Source organism: Oncorhynchus clarkii, chromosome 11, assembly GCF_045791955.1.
Source record: "Oncorhynchus clarkii lewisi isolate Uvic-CL-2024 chromosome 11, UVic_Ocla_1.0, whole genome shotgun sequence".
Lineage (NCBI taxonomy): Eukaryota > Metazoa > Chordata > Actinopteri > Salmoniformes > Salmonidae > Oncorhynchus > Oncorhynchus clarkii.
In genome coordinates, this window is record NC_092157.1 from 26,480,096 (window position 1) to 26,496,286 (window position 16,191).

A 16,191-nucleotide genomic window follows, 5' to 3' on the forward strand; every position below is an offset into this window, starting at 1 on the left:
AATGGGTGTAGGGTTAGTTGGTAGGGCAATTTTCTTCCTTTTTCTGTTACAAAGTCTAATGAATTCACACTCCATAATAGTAGGCGGAAACACAGGGCTAGATAAGACAACGTTTACTAATAGAGCCCCACAGTGGCCCTCTCATAATACCCAAAAAAACCTAGCGGTCAGACAGGGAAATAGTTCTAATATTTTTTTCCACTATTTATTCTTCCTATAGGGGATTTTAGAAATGCTGAAAATAAAGACGATGTTGTGTGTAGGCTTACCCTGGTGTTACGTTTTGATAAATGTGTAAATCTCTTTCGGACAAGGTGACTTTTATCAATACATTCGGCTCTATTTAATTTATGCTAATTAGCATCAAAGTAGACTACAAATCCCTGCAAGCTCCAGCACGTAATCTCTAGCTTTCACCTTTGCAAACAGGTATTGTTTAAATTTCAAACTTGCCCAAAACAGTTGACAGAATTGTAAACTTAAAGAAATGTAGCCAATTTATTCATTACTACATTTAGCTAACATTAGATCGTTAATCCAGAGATTCTTACCTTTGCCTCGATTTGCCAGTCTCATCCAGATCATCATGGAACTTGTAGTTCTGTATGATACCCACATAAGTAGGTGATTAGCATTTCATTTTTTTGGGGGGGGGGGGGGGGGGGGGGGTTGTGAATACAGGCAAATATATTGATGAAGGGCATGTTGTCTGAGAGAGATTTACAGTTATCAAAACGTCACGCCAGGTTAAGCCTACATGAAACACCGCCCTCATTTGAAGTGTTTCTAAAATACCCTATGTAAAAAATCAATGGTGGAAAAACGATTGGAACCATTTCCCTGTTAGACCGTAAGGTTGCATGACTCATGCTGTGGCGCTCTATATAGGGAGGATGTGACCTGCCTCACTCCAGTACAGTAGGTGGCGGTCCATGGCTCTTTGAGGTGGTTGCGATCCGCCAATACAAATTTAAAGAAGAAGTCTCATTAGCTAGCTGACAACTCTTCTAGGGTGTATTTTTTACAACTCTCAGTTGAAGTACAAGTATAGTCTATAGATCGCATAGGAAGATGGAAGACGACGTTTTAACAACACTGAAAATATTAATAATTGGAGAAAGTGGCGTTGGGAAGTCCAGGTAAGAAAGCTGGTAGCTAACAGTAGCTGGAACGATTAGCTAGGAGCCCTGTTGTCTCGTTAAAAAATGACCATGTTTTCGTGCTGTGTCTGTTAACCAGATAGCTTGAGTGTTAACCAAGCAAAAAAACAACATATGTTGTTAGATCATAGTAAACTGGCTAATGTAACACAATATTTTGCTGTGCCACATCAGCTAGCTAACGTTATCTAGCTTACGATGTAGAACGGGTGACGTAATCGATGTGATGAGTTGGAGGTGTTGCAACAACAAGGATGGCTGCAACGAGTTATTTTCACACAGCTAACGTCTAAATATGCCTTTTATTAGTCACTTCGGTAGGAGTGAGTTTTGTAAGATTACATTAAAAACCATCATTTTGATATTAGTATACAAATAACTAAGTTAATGCTTTAATAGCAGGTAGCCTAGTGGTTAGAGCGTTGGGCCAGTAACATAAAGGTTGCTAGATCGAATCCCTGAGCTGACAAGGTACAAATCTGTCGTTCTGCCCCTGAACTGTTCCTAGGCCGTCATTGTAAATAAAAATGTGTTCTTATGTTCTTAACTGACTTGCTAAGTTAAATATATATTTTTATAGGAAAAGTGTCAGTGAAGTTATCAATTTGAGTGTAATTCAATTCACGGGTTATTTTAGATTAATCTAATCCAGACTGGACTGGACATTTGACACCTCCAATATGACAGCAAGGTTTATCTAGGCCTATGCCCTGAGTGAGACCCAGTGAGTCTAAAAGGCCTATGTCAAGGCCAATGCCTTAGCAATAGCTAAAGAGTTTGGCCAACTCAGCGGAGAGAGTTGGAATCTTAATGGGTGCCATGATGGCAACAAGTTCCAAGAATAAATTCTAGAAATATGGCAAAGTAGGATGTTATTGTCATGGAATGTTACCAAGCTGTGTATATCTCTGGCTTTAGTCTCTAGACTGCTAGAAAGAATGCTGGTATGTCTGAGTGAGCCTTGAACCATCAAATAGTAGGGTTATGTTATATTACTAAAGCATGAGGACTAGTGCACCTGCACTGCCCGACCCAGCAGTCAGATGTACTTTTCATATAAGGCCTTTGGTTCAGACCAGACAGCCTTCAGTTTCTCAAAAGAATCAAATAAATGTGTTTTTTAATTGAAGAAAGACCGGCAGACTCACTGCAACTCCCGAGTGTCGCAGCAGTCTAAGGCACTGCAGTGCAAGGGTCCACTTGGTTAGAATCCAGGCTGTGTGCAAGAGTCCACTACAGTCCACGGTTCAAATCCAGGCTGTATCACATCCGGATGTGATTGGGAGTCCCATAGGGCGGTGTACAATTGGCCCAGTGTCGTCTGGGGTAGGCAGTCATTGTAAATGAGAATTTGTTCTTAACTGGCTTGCCTAGTTAAATAAAGGTTACATTTTTAAAAAATAAACTGGATATTCCTTCCACCTGACTGGCCAGAGACACTCCCAAAATGCATCTGCATCAAGGGACAAATAGTTATTTTCTAAGATTTTAAGCCTTTTCAAGCCTTTTTTTGTATTTAACGAGATTAGCAATGAGATGCGAAGGGTCTTTAAATTTTTTTTTTTTTTTACCTTTATTTATCCAGGTCGACTCAATTCTTATTTACAAGGACGCCCTGTAATTTCTTCCTGGAACTTATGGTGCCATCATTGCACCCATTTAAGATTCTAACTCTCAGCTGTGTTGGCCAAACTCTTTATCTATAGCTAAGGTCTTGGCATAGGCCTAAGATATATCAGGCTCAGGACACAAAGGCCTAGCTAAACCCTGCTGTCATTGGATGTGTCAAATGTTCAATTTGGATCAAATTCATCTAACACCTGAATTGACTGACTCAAACACTTTTCCAAATAAAACAGTAGCTTAAATATTTGTATACTATCAGCAAAATGATTGTTCTGATTTATTATTACAAAACTCACTTGTACGGAAGTGACTTAAGGCATATTAAGACGTTAGCTGTGTGAAAATAACTATGCAGTCATCCTTGTTGTTGCAACACCTCCAACTCATCACTAACGTTAGCTATTGGTATGAATAATGTTGGCCAAGGCTAGTGTTTCATCTGCCCATTTTGGGTTACTGCCTCAACCTTGAATTTTTAAGTATTGTTAAAATGTAATGGCATATGATTGAGTAATCTTCATTAGTGACATTATGTCCATATATATATTTATATTTATTTGATCATTTATTGATTAAATAAATGCATGATCTCATTCTCAAATATCCCCCCTCTCTTCCTAGGTCTTCAAATCATTAGAAATCTCTCTGGCAGAGAATATGGGTTTTATTTTACCGGGCAAATTGGTCTGTTGCACTGCGATTGTGCTATTATGTAGGCTAAGTAACAACATTGCTACTGAGGTATCAGGATACTGACATAAAACTATGACCAGTCATTCTTCTGACATTCCATCTGATAAATCATTTCCATGTGGATGAAGAAAATGAGTGTATGGTTGAATAAGAAAATTAGAGTATCGGGCTATTATCTGTGCTGGGGTTGACTGGAAATAAGGATTAGCTAGCTACATCATTAGCCATGTGATTCAGTTCTTAGCACTTGATTAGTGACTCAACTGAACCCTGACCCTCTGAACACCAACCGATGATGTCATCTGGTTGTTAGTGTATTTAATATGTAGGATAATAGCTATGTGCTCATGGCTATTTGCCTTTGTGGAAGTTGCCCTCATTTCAAATGTGTTATACAGTACTGTAAAAACGACACCATTGTAATTGTGCAAGGCTAAAATGGAAATGATACAAATGATAAAGTATTTGTCCTTTTCTCTTTTGCAGTCTTCTCTTGAGATTCACAGATGACACATTTGATCCAGAACTAGCAGCAACTATAGGTAAGACCTTCTGAAGGCAGTGTCACTAGCCCTCTATAACCCACACACATAATAGTCAGTATCATTAGTATCATCTTGTTTTAGTGACAGCTCCACTGATTGATCCCGGATTAGCTAGGACTAGGAGCCCTTGTTGTCTCATTAAAACATGCCCAATAATTAAAGACAAACAGTGAGCACACACAAACAGTACTGGACAGGACCCGTCTTATCTGAGCTAAGCACAGAGTAGCTTGACCTGGTCAGTCCTGTACTAGGCTCATATGGGTATCAACAGTATGAACAGACCAGGTAACAATAACTAACTCACTGGTATTCTGAATGAAAAGTATAGCTAATATCCCAACTATTTCAATAATCTACTTTCTAAATTTAACGGAATGAATTTGAGATACAGCCCGGTTTACAGTGAGTGAGTTAATTCAACTGGTGGTGAAATGCATGGTTTGGGAAATGGAGAATTCCTTTTCTTCCAGGATCTGCAAATGATATCAGAATTCAAAACTGTATTAAACATTAGACTCTTCAAGGACACCCCTATTATTTCTTTTAGGTAGCCTTGAGACAGTTAACATCCAGGAGTCTTAGTGAAAGACAGGCTCAAAATTCATAGCGCTATTGATTACTTAGAATGGGAGACACAAACGGAATAGTGTTGTTTTTTTTCTACAATAAGAAGTTCTTATAGCTGAGTGCACAATGTCGTCTTTGTTAAAACAACCATACGTGCCTGTGGAATCCCAGAGAGAAAGTTCGACGTAATAAAATAATTTTTCTGGTAGGCATGCCTCGCTCCTATTTTACTTGGCCAACTCAATATCTTTGCCAAACAGATGTCCCCGTAGAAGTTTAGCTATACTCCCCACATTGACACAAGTCCCTTGTGATTTGTGGTCTGAAAACCACTGGTATCCCTCAATTCCTGCTTGCTCCTTTCTTCCTTTGTATAAAGTAAAAGTTCAATCTACACTTGTCAATATCTGTCATATTAGCATAAGCATACCGTGGTCTCTTATTTGAGTCTTGCTGTAATTCTGTGCCAGCATGTTACAAATCTGTATCGGAACATGTGGTTTGTAGCGCCCCTTTGACATTTAAACAGAGCCATCCAAATAAAACTACCTCCCTATCATCCAACTACTTTCTCTCTTAAATACTGCGATAAGACACTTCGGGCTCAGGTGTACCGGTACTCATTAATAAATACAGAGACTCAGATTTGAGGACACGGGTTGTCTGGGATCAGTTAAAATGCTTTGACACTACTGTTTTGGTGCATGTGGTTGTTGTACTTAGTGTGCTGTCTGTGTGAGTTATCAAGCGTTATACAGCGGGTGGCTCTAATGCGGATTGGTTAAAACCGCATTCCAGTCGGTGTATATTCCACTAATTACCATATGCGGCTAAATCTATTATATTAAAATGACTACTTACTTTGTTCCGTCTGACTGCGCAATCCACTGTCTCATCAGCCGCAACCAGGCACTTTCTAAACTTGATCTCCACTATGAAAAGCATCTAGACATTATCTCACATTTCTTTTAAACTAACATTTAGTTTCAACAGCTGAGATTTGTATAAACCTTGCTGTCTGCCTTGCCGTCTGCCTCTCGGACATTTGCAACATTGTTTCGATCTTCAGCTGTCCCATTAATGGACGTTTCGGGACGAGACAAACACAGGAAGGCAGCGTTTCTCAGCCAGTCGAAATCATGAATCAGCTGGCATCAGTTTTATCGATATATATCTATACAAAGAAATGTAAATTGGGGAAAAAAGGTGAAATGAAGTGCAGCTAGTTTGTGGTCTTTCCAGCTTCAGTTTGAAGTGATTGTGTTAGCTGTGTTGTTGGCTAGCTCCTCTGAACAACAGTGTCCTGACAATTAAGCACATTTTCTAAGCCAGGCAAGATCGCACTTTTTGACGTGACTGTAAGTTACCCGTAGTTGGCAAGCTAACAAGCAAGGGATAAGAACGTTGTCAGCCAGTATGGCAATGGAACATTTAGAGTCGCGTCCACAGATATAGAACAAAAAGACTGAGCGACTGGGTCGCGTCTCTAGCAACCAAACCGATAGAACGAACGACCAGCCATCTTGGGTAGCAACCCTAGATTTGTGTCTGGACTAGATCTTGTGGAAGGATGAAATGGTATCCATAAATTCATCAAAATAATGTTTTTTAATGAAAATGTCAATCATTATTTAAATATGTTGGTAACCCATTGTATACAAGTGATAATGCCCTCGAAACCGGTGTTGGAGGATACATTGGCTCGGTTGCCGGCCCTCCACTTCGTTTCGGGCCTATCACCCATGCCAATGTATCCTCCAAACACAGGCTTCCCGCGCATTATTTTAAATCAAAACCACATCATTTAGTGGGTTGCAGGGTCGAAGAAAAGATCTCCATCACGTACCTTTTTATTAATTAACAAACCATGTTTAAGTGAGTTGCCGATTCCGGTTTCTGTCAGACGTACTCGGGACGTTTCAGGTCGCCCATAAAGAGTTTAGTCCGCAGCACAACAGCCCTACCTTGACTACACCACAGTGATTGTCAGTTATTATTGGCTTGGTGATGTATGAACCAGATGCTGCATTATGGCAATGACTGTACTGTTGTCTACACTGTAGTGGGTGCTAAATACCATGGTCCATAGGGATAAACAAAGAGCGAGAGGACATGCTTGACACTCTTTTGGGTGTAAGGAGGAGGGCAGGGTGAGGAGATGAGTCCCTCTTGTCTTCACTCTGCTCTGTTTTGGCTCTTGTCTGGAGCCTGGTCCAGACATAAAAACAACCCCATCTTAAGCATACGTTTTTCCTGATAAATCTTTCAGTGTGTGCTAAAGCTATGGACAAATGCGTCCAGCCAAACCCTTCATGCTATGTGCGCTGAAAGAAGCCATAGAGATTTACTCGTCATGTGTGACGAGCACGGCGCTTTTATTTTGATGAAAAGGGGATTTCAAAGAATGAATCATGGCACTTCTGAGCGACAACACAGGTGGATTTTTTTTTTTTAATAGGATTTTGCTATATTTTTATCTTTACATATTCAACCACATATTCCCCACACAGTTTTAAATCAGGACTCGCATCAAAATTTAAGTGCACAAATCTCCGCCCCTCTCTGACTAGTGAAAATATCCAATTTAGTTCAGACATGCATTGTGTGGTACATGTAGGTCTAAGTTCTGTATGTTTTGACCATTTTTAAATTAGTCAAGTTCATTTGTCTTCTTGATTCATATTCTTGGGGAAAACGACCTGTGTGATGACTCAAATCACCAGGCACACATTTATGATGAAGACATCGTCTTTGATTGGGGGGTGCGTTCGTAAATTCACTCTGGAGTGCCAATGAGCGCTCAGGGTATTCGTACATTCAGAGCGTTGTCGGATTGTCTGTTTTGCAAATGCTTTCAGAGCGCACACTGGACGCTCTGACCTAGGAATAGGATTGATCCGAGTGTTCTGACTTCACAACGGCATTCAAGCCCCCAAGCAAACTGGCTAATGTTGTCTAGTTTGTTAGCTACTTCCAGACACAAATGAGAACACCTCACTCTGAGCATTTTACTCTCCCTAGCAGGGCTGGTTATGCTGTTTTCATGTTAACCAGAGCTTGGTAACTGTGCTGCTGGCAACAAATTAATTATGCTTTTTGCCAACATTTACCAACATCGGCCATATTCAACGGGTGTTGAGCATTTCTAAAAATTCTGCACTGTGGCACTCACAGGCGAGAGTGCTCTGAAATCTGAAGATAGCCAGAGTGAATTTACGAACGCACCCTGAATGTGTGTTTCTCTTTGTTTCTTACGCAGGCGTTGATTTCAAAGTGAAGACCATCTCAGTGGATGGGAACAAGGCAAAGTTGGCAATATGGGTAAGTAGTCCACTATACACACACACACCCACACACACACACGGTCCCTTTCAAAACTGACTGGAAAATTCTGGAAAGGAGTTAGTATGAGGTGTGGGCCTACGTTATTGTTGTCGACAACTCCTAGGGATGGCTAGTAAAAAAAATATCTAATTGCTTAACTTCCACTTAACAAATGATTCACTTAACCTCCACAAGATGGTGCTGATGTACATCATTCTGAGCACCAATGACAAATGGCTGTCAAATCTCTCTTTATGCTTTAGTCCTTGTCCTCCATCACTTTTTATGGTTCTGTCTTAGTCACACCACCATATTTTCCTCCCCATGTGTCCAGAGCCTGACAGCGGAGAGGGTTATGGCTGTGTTATGTGTCCAGAGCTGTTGTGTTTTGATGTGCCCAGGGCTTTAATGGTTATGGTTATGTTTTGCAGGACACGGCTGGCCAGGAGCGTTTCCGAACCCTGACACCTAGTTATTACCGCGGCGCGCAGGGAGTCATCCTGGGTGAGCAAACAACTTCATCATTCAGACCTCTACCCCTTTAGACACATTCAGCCACTGTAGGTCCGGACAGCCACCATAAAGACTGATGGCTTTTCATCCTGTCCTCTTCCTTACTCTCTGGAACTGACATTATTGCTCTTAACGCTAGAGCAGACATCCTCCAGAGCCTACAGTATACCAGGAGGCTATGATAGTGTGGCTAACACCATGGATGCAGTAGAACTGGCTTTCTAAACAAGTGTTGTATTTCCTCATCAGTTTTAGTCCGTTGGCTAAGTGTCCGATTTTGGGTGAATTGTGGCTTTTGTCATATAGAGATGGCGCATTTCACACACATTCCTAGTAGTAGCAGAACCAGTGTTGTTACTCTATACTTTGTGTTGATACACAGGACTACTTTTTGATAGAACACTAACACATTATTGTGATGCGGGGGGGGTTGAAACACGGTTTTAAAGGTCAAAGGTCCCGCCCTCAGTTACAGTATGTCCTGCAGTCATCTGCTGACAGAGATACAATGTTTTTGACCGAGCACCTCACCCCTTGTCTCTTCCTCAGTGTATGATGTAACACGACGGGATACTTTCACCAAGCTGGACAACTGGCTCAATGAGCTGGAGACGTACTGCACAAGGAATGACCTTGTCAAGATGCTGGTCGGGAACAAAATTGATAAGGTGAGTCCGTTTGTTTGTGTACAGTGTGTCATTTAGGCTAGAATTGTGCTATAATCAGTGGTTAATGTTTGTTGATACTTAATAGGTAACAAGGCTTTTCACCCCCCTCATAGAATCAACACATTCTATGTACAGGGAATTTCTTGTTTTTCAGTTATCCTCTATTCATTGTATTGACTTACCCCAAACCAATATCCTATTTTTCTTGATTTTCTATGTTTAGATCATACCCCAGTATTTCCCCTTTTATTATTTTATTCAAAATGTATTATATTGTATATACATTAATTTTTTTACAAAACTCGTAGTAATGCATCTAACTGACTACACAACGTAGTCTTTGTTAAAACAACCATGCCTACCTGTGGACCCCCCCCCCCCAACCCCCTCCTGCTACCCTTGCCACCACTACTGAAAATAAATCCTGGGGGAACCACTGCGCTGGTGTATATTTGAAACATTCTTCAGTACTTGGTGTAGTATGTTCCTAGTTTACAGATTGAGCTGGAATGTAATGTGAGGCCTCCCAACCTGGTTGGGCTGAGAGAAGAGGGCTCGTCACATTTTAACATATCCCGAGCCCATGTGAAAACACTCGCATGTTCAACCAAATGTCATCTCTGGGTTTAGTTCCCTGAGTCTGTGTTTAAAAAAACAAATAAAAAAAAAACGACAACATTGTATATAGATTGAAATGTATCCTGCTGCCTCTCGTCTTCCGCCATAGTACAGTGCTTTGCGAAAGTATTCGGCCCCCTTGAACTTTGCGACCTTTTGCCACATTTCAGGCTTCAAACATAAAGATATAAAACTGTATTTTTTTGTGAAGAATCAACAACAAGTGGGACACAATCATGAAGTGGAACGACATTTATGGGATATTTCAAACTCTTTTAACAAATCAAAAACTGAACAATTGGGCGTGCAAAATTATTCAGCCCCTTTACTTTCAGTGCAGCAAACTCTCTCCAGAAGTTCAGTGAGGATCTCTGAATGATCCAATGTTGACCTAAATGACTAATGATGATAAATACAATCCACCTGTGTGTAATCAAGTCTCCGTATAAATGCACCTGCACTGTGATAGTATCAGAGGTCCGTTAAAAGCGCAGAGCATCATGAAGAACAAGGAACACACCAGGCAGGTCCGAGATACTGTTGTGAAGAAGTTTAAAGCCGGATTTGGATACAAAAAGATTTCCCAAGCTTTAAACATCCCAAGGAGCACTGTGCAAGCGATAATATTGAAATGGAAGGAGTATCAGACCACTGCAAATCTACCAAGACCTGGCCGTCCCTCTAAACTTTCAGCTCATACAAGGAGAAGACTGATCAGAGATGCAGCCAAGAGGCCCATGATCACTCTGGATGAACTGCAGAGATCTACAGCTGAGGTGGGAGACTCTGTCCATAGGACAACAATCAGTCGTATATTGCACAAATCTGGCCTTTATGGAAGAGTGGCAAGAAGAAAGCCATTTCTTAAAGATATCCATAAAAAGTGTCATTTAAAATTTGCCACAAGCCACCTGGGAGACACACCAAACATGTGGAAGAAGGTGCTCTGGTCAGATGAAACCAAAAATTGAACTTTTTGGCAACAATGCAAAACGTTATGTTTGGTGTAAAAGCAACACAGCTCATCACCATCCCCACTGTCAAACATGGTGGTGGCAGCGTCATGGTTTGGGCCTGCTTTTCTTCAGCAGGGACAGGGAAGATGGTTAAAATTGATGGGAAGATGGATGGAGCCAAATACAGGACCATTCTGGAAGAACCTGATGGAGTCTGCAAAAGACCTGAGACTGGGACAGAGATTTGTCTTCCAACAAGACAATGATCCAAAACATAAAGCAAAATCTACAATGGAATGGTTCAAAAATAAACATATCCAGGTGTTAGAATGGCCAAGTCAAAGTCCAGACCTGAATCCAATCGAGAATCTGTGGAAATAACTGAAAACTGCTGTTCACAAATGCTCTCCATCCAACCTCACTGAGCTCGAGCTGTTTTGCAAGGAGGAATGGGAAAAAATGTCAGTCTCTCGATGTGCAAAACTGATAGAGACATACCCCAAGCGACTTACAGCTGTAATCGCAGTAAAAGGTGGCGCTACAAAGTATTAACTTAAGGGGGCTGAATAATTTTGCACGCCCAATTTTTCAGTTTTTGATTTGTTAAAAAAGTTTGAAATATCCAATAAATGTCGTTCTACTTCATGATTGTGTCCCACTTGTTGTTGATTCTTCACAAAAAAATACAGTTTTATATCTTTATGTTTGAAGCCTGAAATGTGGCAAAAGGTCGCAAAGTTCAAGGGGGCCGAATACTTTCGCAAGGCACTGTATGTCCTTTGTTTGTTGTTTCTTAACCCTGTAGGAGAATATAACATTAGTAGATATCATGTACATTACTGGTCTTTAGCTGTGGTACTGACTGGACTCTTCTACACTATATGTACAAAAGTATGTGGACACCCCTTGAAATTAGTGGATTCGGCTATTTCAGACACCGATTGCTGACAGGTGTAAAAATAAAAAAATGCACACGGCCATGCAATCTCCATAGACAAACATTGGCAGTAGAATGGCCTTACTGAAGAGCTTAGTGACTTTCAACGTGGCACTGTCATAGGATGCCACCTTTCCAACAAGTCAATTTGTAACATTTCTGCCCTGCTAGAGCTGCCCCGGGCAATTGCAAATGCTGTTATTGTGAAGTGGAAACATCTAGGAGCACAAAGCACGTAAAAATCATCTTTCGTTGGTTGCAACACCTACCACCGAGTTCTAAACTGCCTCTGGCATCAATTTCGGCAGAAGAACTGTTCAACAGGAGCTTCATGAAATCGGTTTCCATGGCCGAGCAGCCGCACACAAGCCTAAGATCACCATGCGCAATGCCAAGTGTCGGCTGGAGTGATGTAAAGCTCGCCGTCATTGGTCTCTGAAGCAGTGGAAACGCGTTCTCTGGAGTGATGAATCATGCTTCACCATCTGGCAGTCCGAGGGACGAATCTGGGTTTGGCGGATGCCAGGAGAACACTACCTGCCTTAATGCATAGTGCCAACTCTAAGGTTTGGAGGAGTAATGGTCTGGGGCTGTTTTTCATAGTTTAGGGAAATCTTAACGCTACAGCATAAAATAACACTCTAGACGATTCTGTGACTCTTAGTGGCAACAGTTTGGGGAAGGCCCTTTCCTGTTTCAGCATGACAATGCTCCTGTGCGCAAATCGAGGTCCATACAAAAATGGTTTGTCGAGATCAATGTGGAAGAACTTGACTGGCCTGCACAGAGCGCTTACCTCAACCCCATCAAACACCTTTGGGATGATTTGGAACGCCGACTGCGAGCCAGTCCTAATTGCCCAACATCAGTGCCCGACCTCCCTAATGCTCTTGTGGCTGAATGGAAGCAGGTCTCCGCAGCAACGTTCCAACATCTAGTGGAAAAGCATTCCAAGAAAAGTGGCGGCTGTTATAGCTTAAAGGGGGAACCAACTCCATATTAATGCCCGTGATTTTGGAATGAGATGTTGGACGAGCAGGTGTCCACATACTTTTGGTCATGTAGTGTATGCTTCCCGTGTACCCAGCCCATTCACAGTAGCTGACAGGTAAACTGGACAGACCTCTTCTTTGTTTTAGGAAAACCATGAACTAGACAGGAACGAAGGCCTGAAGTTTGCAAGAAAACATTCCATGCTGTTTATAGGTAAGTCGGGAGCTGGGAGGATTCCCCTCTCGGATGCGACTCAGGGCATGAGTTATGGCCCACCGTTATGCGGGGGAAACAGCGTTTTAAATACCTGTCATACCTGGACTGGAATGTCTGCCTGCTTCTATTCTTAGCCTTCTCTTTTTAATATCCTCGAACATCTTTCACTTTGTCTAAACCCCCCCACTTATGTGGACAAAGTTGTCTGATTTAGTTTGAAATAATCAATTTAATGACTTAAACCATTTTTTTGTGTATTGTTACCATATTTTTGCCTGTATTTAGTATAACATATTTTCGATCATTTGAATGATAACCACGTGATAAATATACACTGTGTTAAAGAGCAGTGGGACCAACACTCATACGTAATTGACTCAGAACAGAAGTTTATTCTGCCATTCCAGAGGCACCACTGATTTAGGAACCGTGTCAACTACTTTATTTTCTCTCCAATTTAAGAAACAACCATTTTGACCACTTTCATTTTTACATTTCCGTCATTTGGCAGACGCTCTTATCCAGAGCAACATACAGGAGCTATTAGGCTAAGTGCCTTGCTCAAGGGCACATCAACAGATTTTTCACCTAGTCAGGGATTCGAACCAGTGTCCTTTCGGTTTGCTGGCACAACGCTTTCAACCGCTAGGCTATCTGCCACCTTCATAAGATAAACTTTGTGTATGAAGTCTTTGTCCGAGTCTTTGTTATTCCAATCAGAACAGAAATAACTTCTACCGATCAATAGATACGGCTATTTTGAGCAACTTGTTCAAATTGTAGCACTCGGAGAGCACATTCTAGCTAAGCAATAACGCACAAGAGGCTGTGATAAACATAGTCCCAGGTAAATGACGTTGTTCGGTCCGACACGCAGCTGAGGCACACAATGTTCAGGAGAATTACCCTGTCTAGTTTCAGAGAAATGCAGCTGTGGAGGTCAGAAGCTAGATGACATGAAGGAGCAGCCAGTCACTGACAGTTGTTATGTCTGTATCCCTTCTTCCTCCTCTCCCTCTCTCTTTCTCTCCTACTTCCCCCCCACCCCCCTTTCTCTGGGCCAGAGGCCAGTGCTAAGACGCGTGATGGGGTCCAGTGTGCGTTTGAGGAGCTGGTTGAGAAGATCATCCAGACCCCTGGACTGTGGGAGAGCGAGACGCAGGGCCGAGGGGTCCAGCTGGGCCGGCAGGACCAGGCTGCAGGGGGTGGCTGTGGGGGTTACTGCTCCCTGGTATAGACCCACACTACATTCACACGCAACGCGCGCACATACAAAGCATAGACATTCATATACACATACACACACACGCATACGAAACGCACCCCACACACACACTCAATTGAAAGACACACCCAACCAAACACTCACACTGATGGCTGATGTCCTGCGATGAGGACTATGAAAGCTATAGTTTTCAGACTATTTCCCACATCAGCCCCTGAGGTGTGGAGTGAGGCAGGGCTGCTCCTGACCAGCACCCTCTGCTCACTGGCTGTGATCATTCATAGGGATGTTGCTGTTTGCACACTTCCTGTTATCATGGCTATAATTCTGTTTTAAAGGTACTGTCGGTCTTTCTGAAAATGAAATTAGTGTATGACTTGGTGGAATAGTGAGGTGGGGCACAGTACCATGGATAGCAGATGGGGGTATTATTTTCATTTAGAAAATAATTTTCTATCACCTGTTCTCAATTACGGTTGTATCGTTTTGTTTGTCCTCCCCCCTCAACACTTTTTCTTTGTAGAATCCCCCCCCCCCCCTATTTTCTCTCCTTTAACACTTTGCTCCCCATAGCAAGGCAAGCTAGTGTGTGTTGACAGCTAGTGTGTGTTGGCTGCAGGGATGATTCTCCAGCGTGTGCATCTACCCAGTGTGATCATGCAACCTTGTTCTCCAGTGCTCGTCCTCCTAACAGCGCTGCAGTTGATTTTCTTGTCAGGCCAAGCCTTCGTGTATTCTCTCTCTCTCTCTCTCTCTCTCTTTTTGTCTCTCTTCCACAAGCTGCCTCTTTTGTTCTAAAAATTATACAGTCACCATGTTTTTGGAACTAAGTTTTACAACTTTTCCTCACTTGGACTCAAAACTTTCAGCATTTTCTTGAAGGGTTTATAAATCAAACAGATTGGCACAGGAGGGTTGGCTATCCATTGTGTGTGTTATGAAAAAGAAACTAAACGAACCAACGCTGCATGTTTTGTTGGTTGTTCTAATGGGCTGTGACCAGCCTGGTTATCTGCCACTCGGACAGTTAAATATTAATATCAGTATCAGCGCTAGCGTCAGTCTTGCTTCAGCTTTTCATAATGCATCCCTATATGGAATAAAGACCCAACGTTTTCTATATTAAAGAATACATTGAGTCATATGGGTGTTGGCATTGAAATCAAAGAAGGTGTAAGACCTGTAAAAAATTAGTTTTGCAATGCTCTGTCTCCATGTTCCATGTCCTTAGACCTTGCCTGTAGTTCTTGAGAGCCAGGAAGAATGTGTTGGGAAATGTAGTTTTGGGTGACCGTACCTATGGTATATTTGTCAGGAGTGACACGGATGCCTTTACAGTATGTCTAATCAGAATATAATTATTTCTTATCCTTAATTGCATGTAGAATTATTTTTAATTTTTCATGTTTGTTCTATAAATGCCTTGCAGAGACAGTTGCATTGTGTCCCAAAATGGCACCCTATTAACTATATAGTGCACTACTTTCAACCACCCTGGTCTAAAGTAGTGCACTCTATAGAGAATTAGGTTGCCATCTCGGACACAAACTTGGACTGTATGAACCACACATACACAACAATTGAGTTAAATGTACCTTCATCCAGGACCTTGCACACAGGGTTTCGAGTAGACTGCATAGAGATGTTTTATTTGTCCTGAATGAACTAGACGTCTGCTTTATGATTGAAATGACAGAGACTTTTAACTCTTGAACTTGTTCTTTTCTGTTTATATGTGACAGCATATAAACACATTGTAAATTCATGTGTGTGTTTAGGAATACTTATGAAAATATGTATCATTCCTGTGTGGATTGTAAAATTTGAATGTATACATACTATTATAAAACCGCCCTCTGTATTAAAGTGAATAAAGTAATTTTTAAAGGATTCTGAAGTTAATGCTTATTCCTGCCCGAGCTAAGGAGCCCTCGCCTATTGTAAAACAAAGGGCCAGATCCTGTTAACTTAGTATAAATCTTCACACAGTACTTGTACTTCACCTCATCTGAGAAGTCTTCACAGAAAACGACCTAGACTACTTACCATGTTGGAAATGTCATCCTTTGGTGAGAACTGAAAAAGGGTTTCTCTTAAAAGCCTGTTTTTGAATTCCACACGTTTACAGACCGTCCGAGGACTCCTTA

General features: G+C 41.6%; 1 protein-coding gene across 1 annotated transcript; it reads left to right on the top strand.

Annotated features, from left to right (window-relative positions):
- Positions 1-912: 912 nt before the first annotated feature.
- LOC139420414 (ras-related protein Rab-18) lies at positions 913-15,934 on the top strand. Its single transcript, XM_071170495.1, has 7 exons — positions 913-1,139; positions 3,966-4,021; positions 7,854-7,915; positions 8,350-8,422; positions 8,981-9,099; positions 12,750-12,816; positions 13,884-15,934. The coding sequence occupies exons 1-7, from the start codon at positions 1,072-1,074 to the stop codon at positions 14,054-14,056; spliced, it is 618 nt and encodes a 205-aa protein (XP_071026596.1). The 5' UTR covers positions 913-1,071; the 3' UTR covers positions 14,057-15,934.
- The last annotated feature ends 257 nt before the right edge of the window (positions 15,935-16,191 follow it).

Bases quoted from the DNA above. Each gene is read 5' to 3' on its own strand.
- LOC139420414 (XM_071170495.1), top strand. From the start codon at position 1,072: ATGGAAGACGACGTTTTAACAACACTGAAAATATTAATAATTGGAGAA. The intron at 1,140-3,965 runs GTAAGAAAGCTG...TCTCTTTTGCAG, and splicing joins AGTGGCGTTGGGAAGTCCAG to TCTTCTCTTGAGATTCACAG. The intron at 8,423-8,980 runs GTGAGCAAACAA...TCTCTTCCTCAG, and splicing joins CGCGCAGGGAGTCATCCTGG to TGTATGATGTAACACGACGG.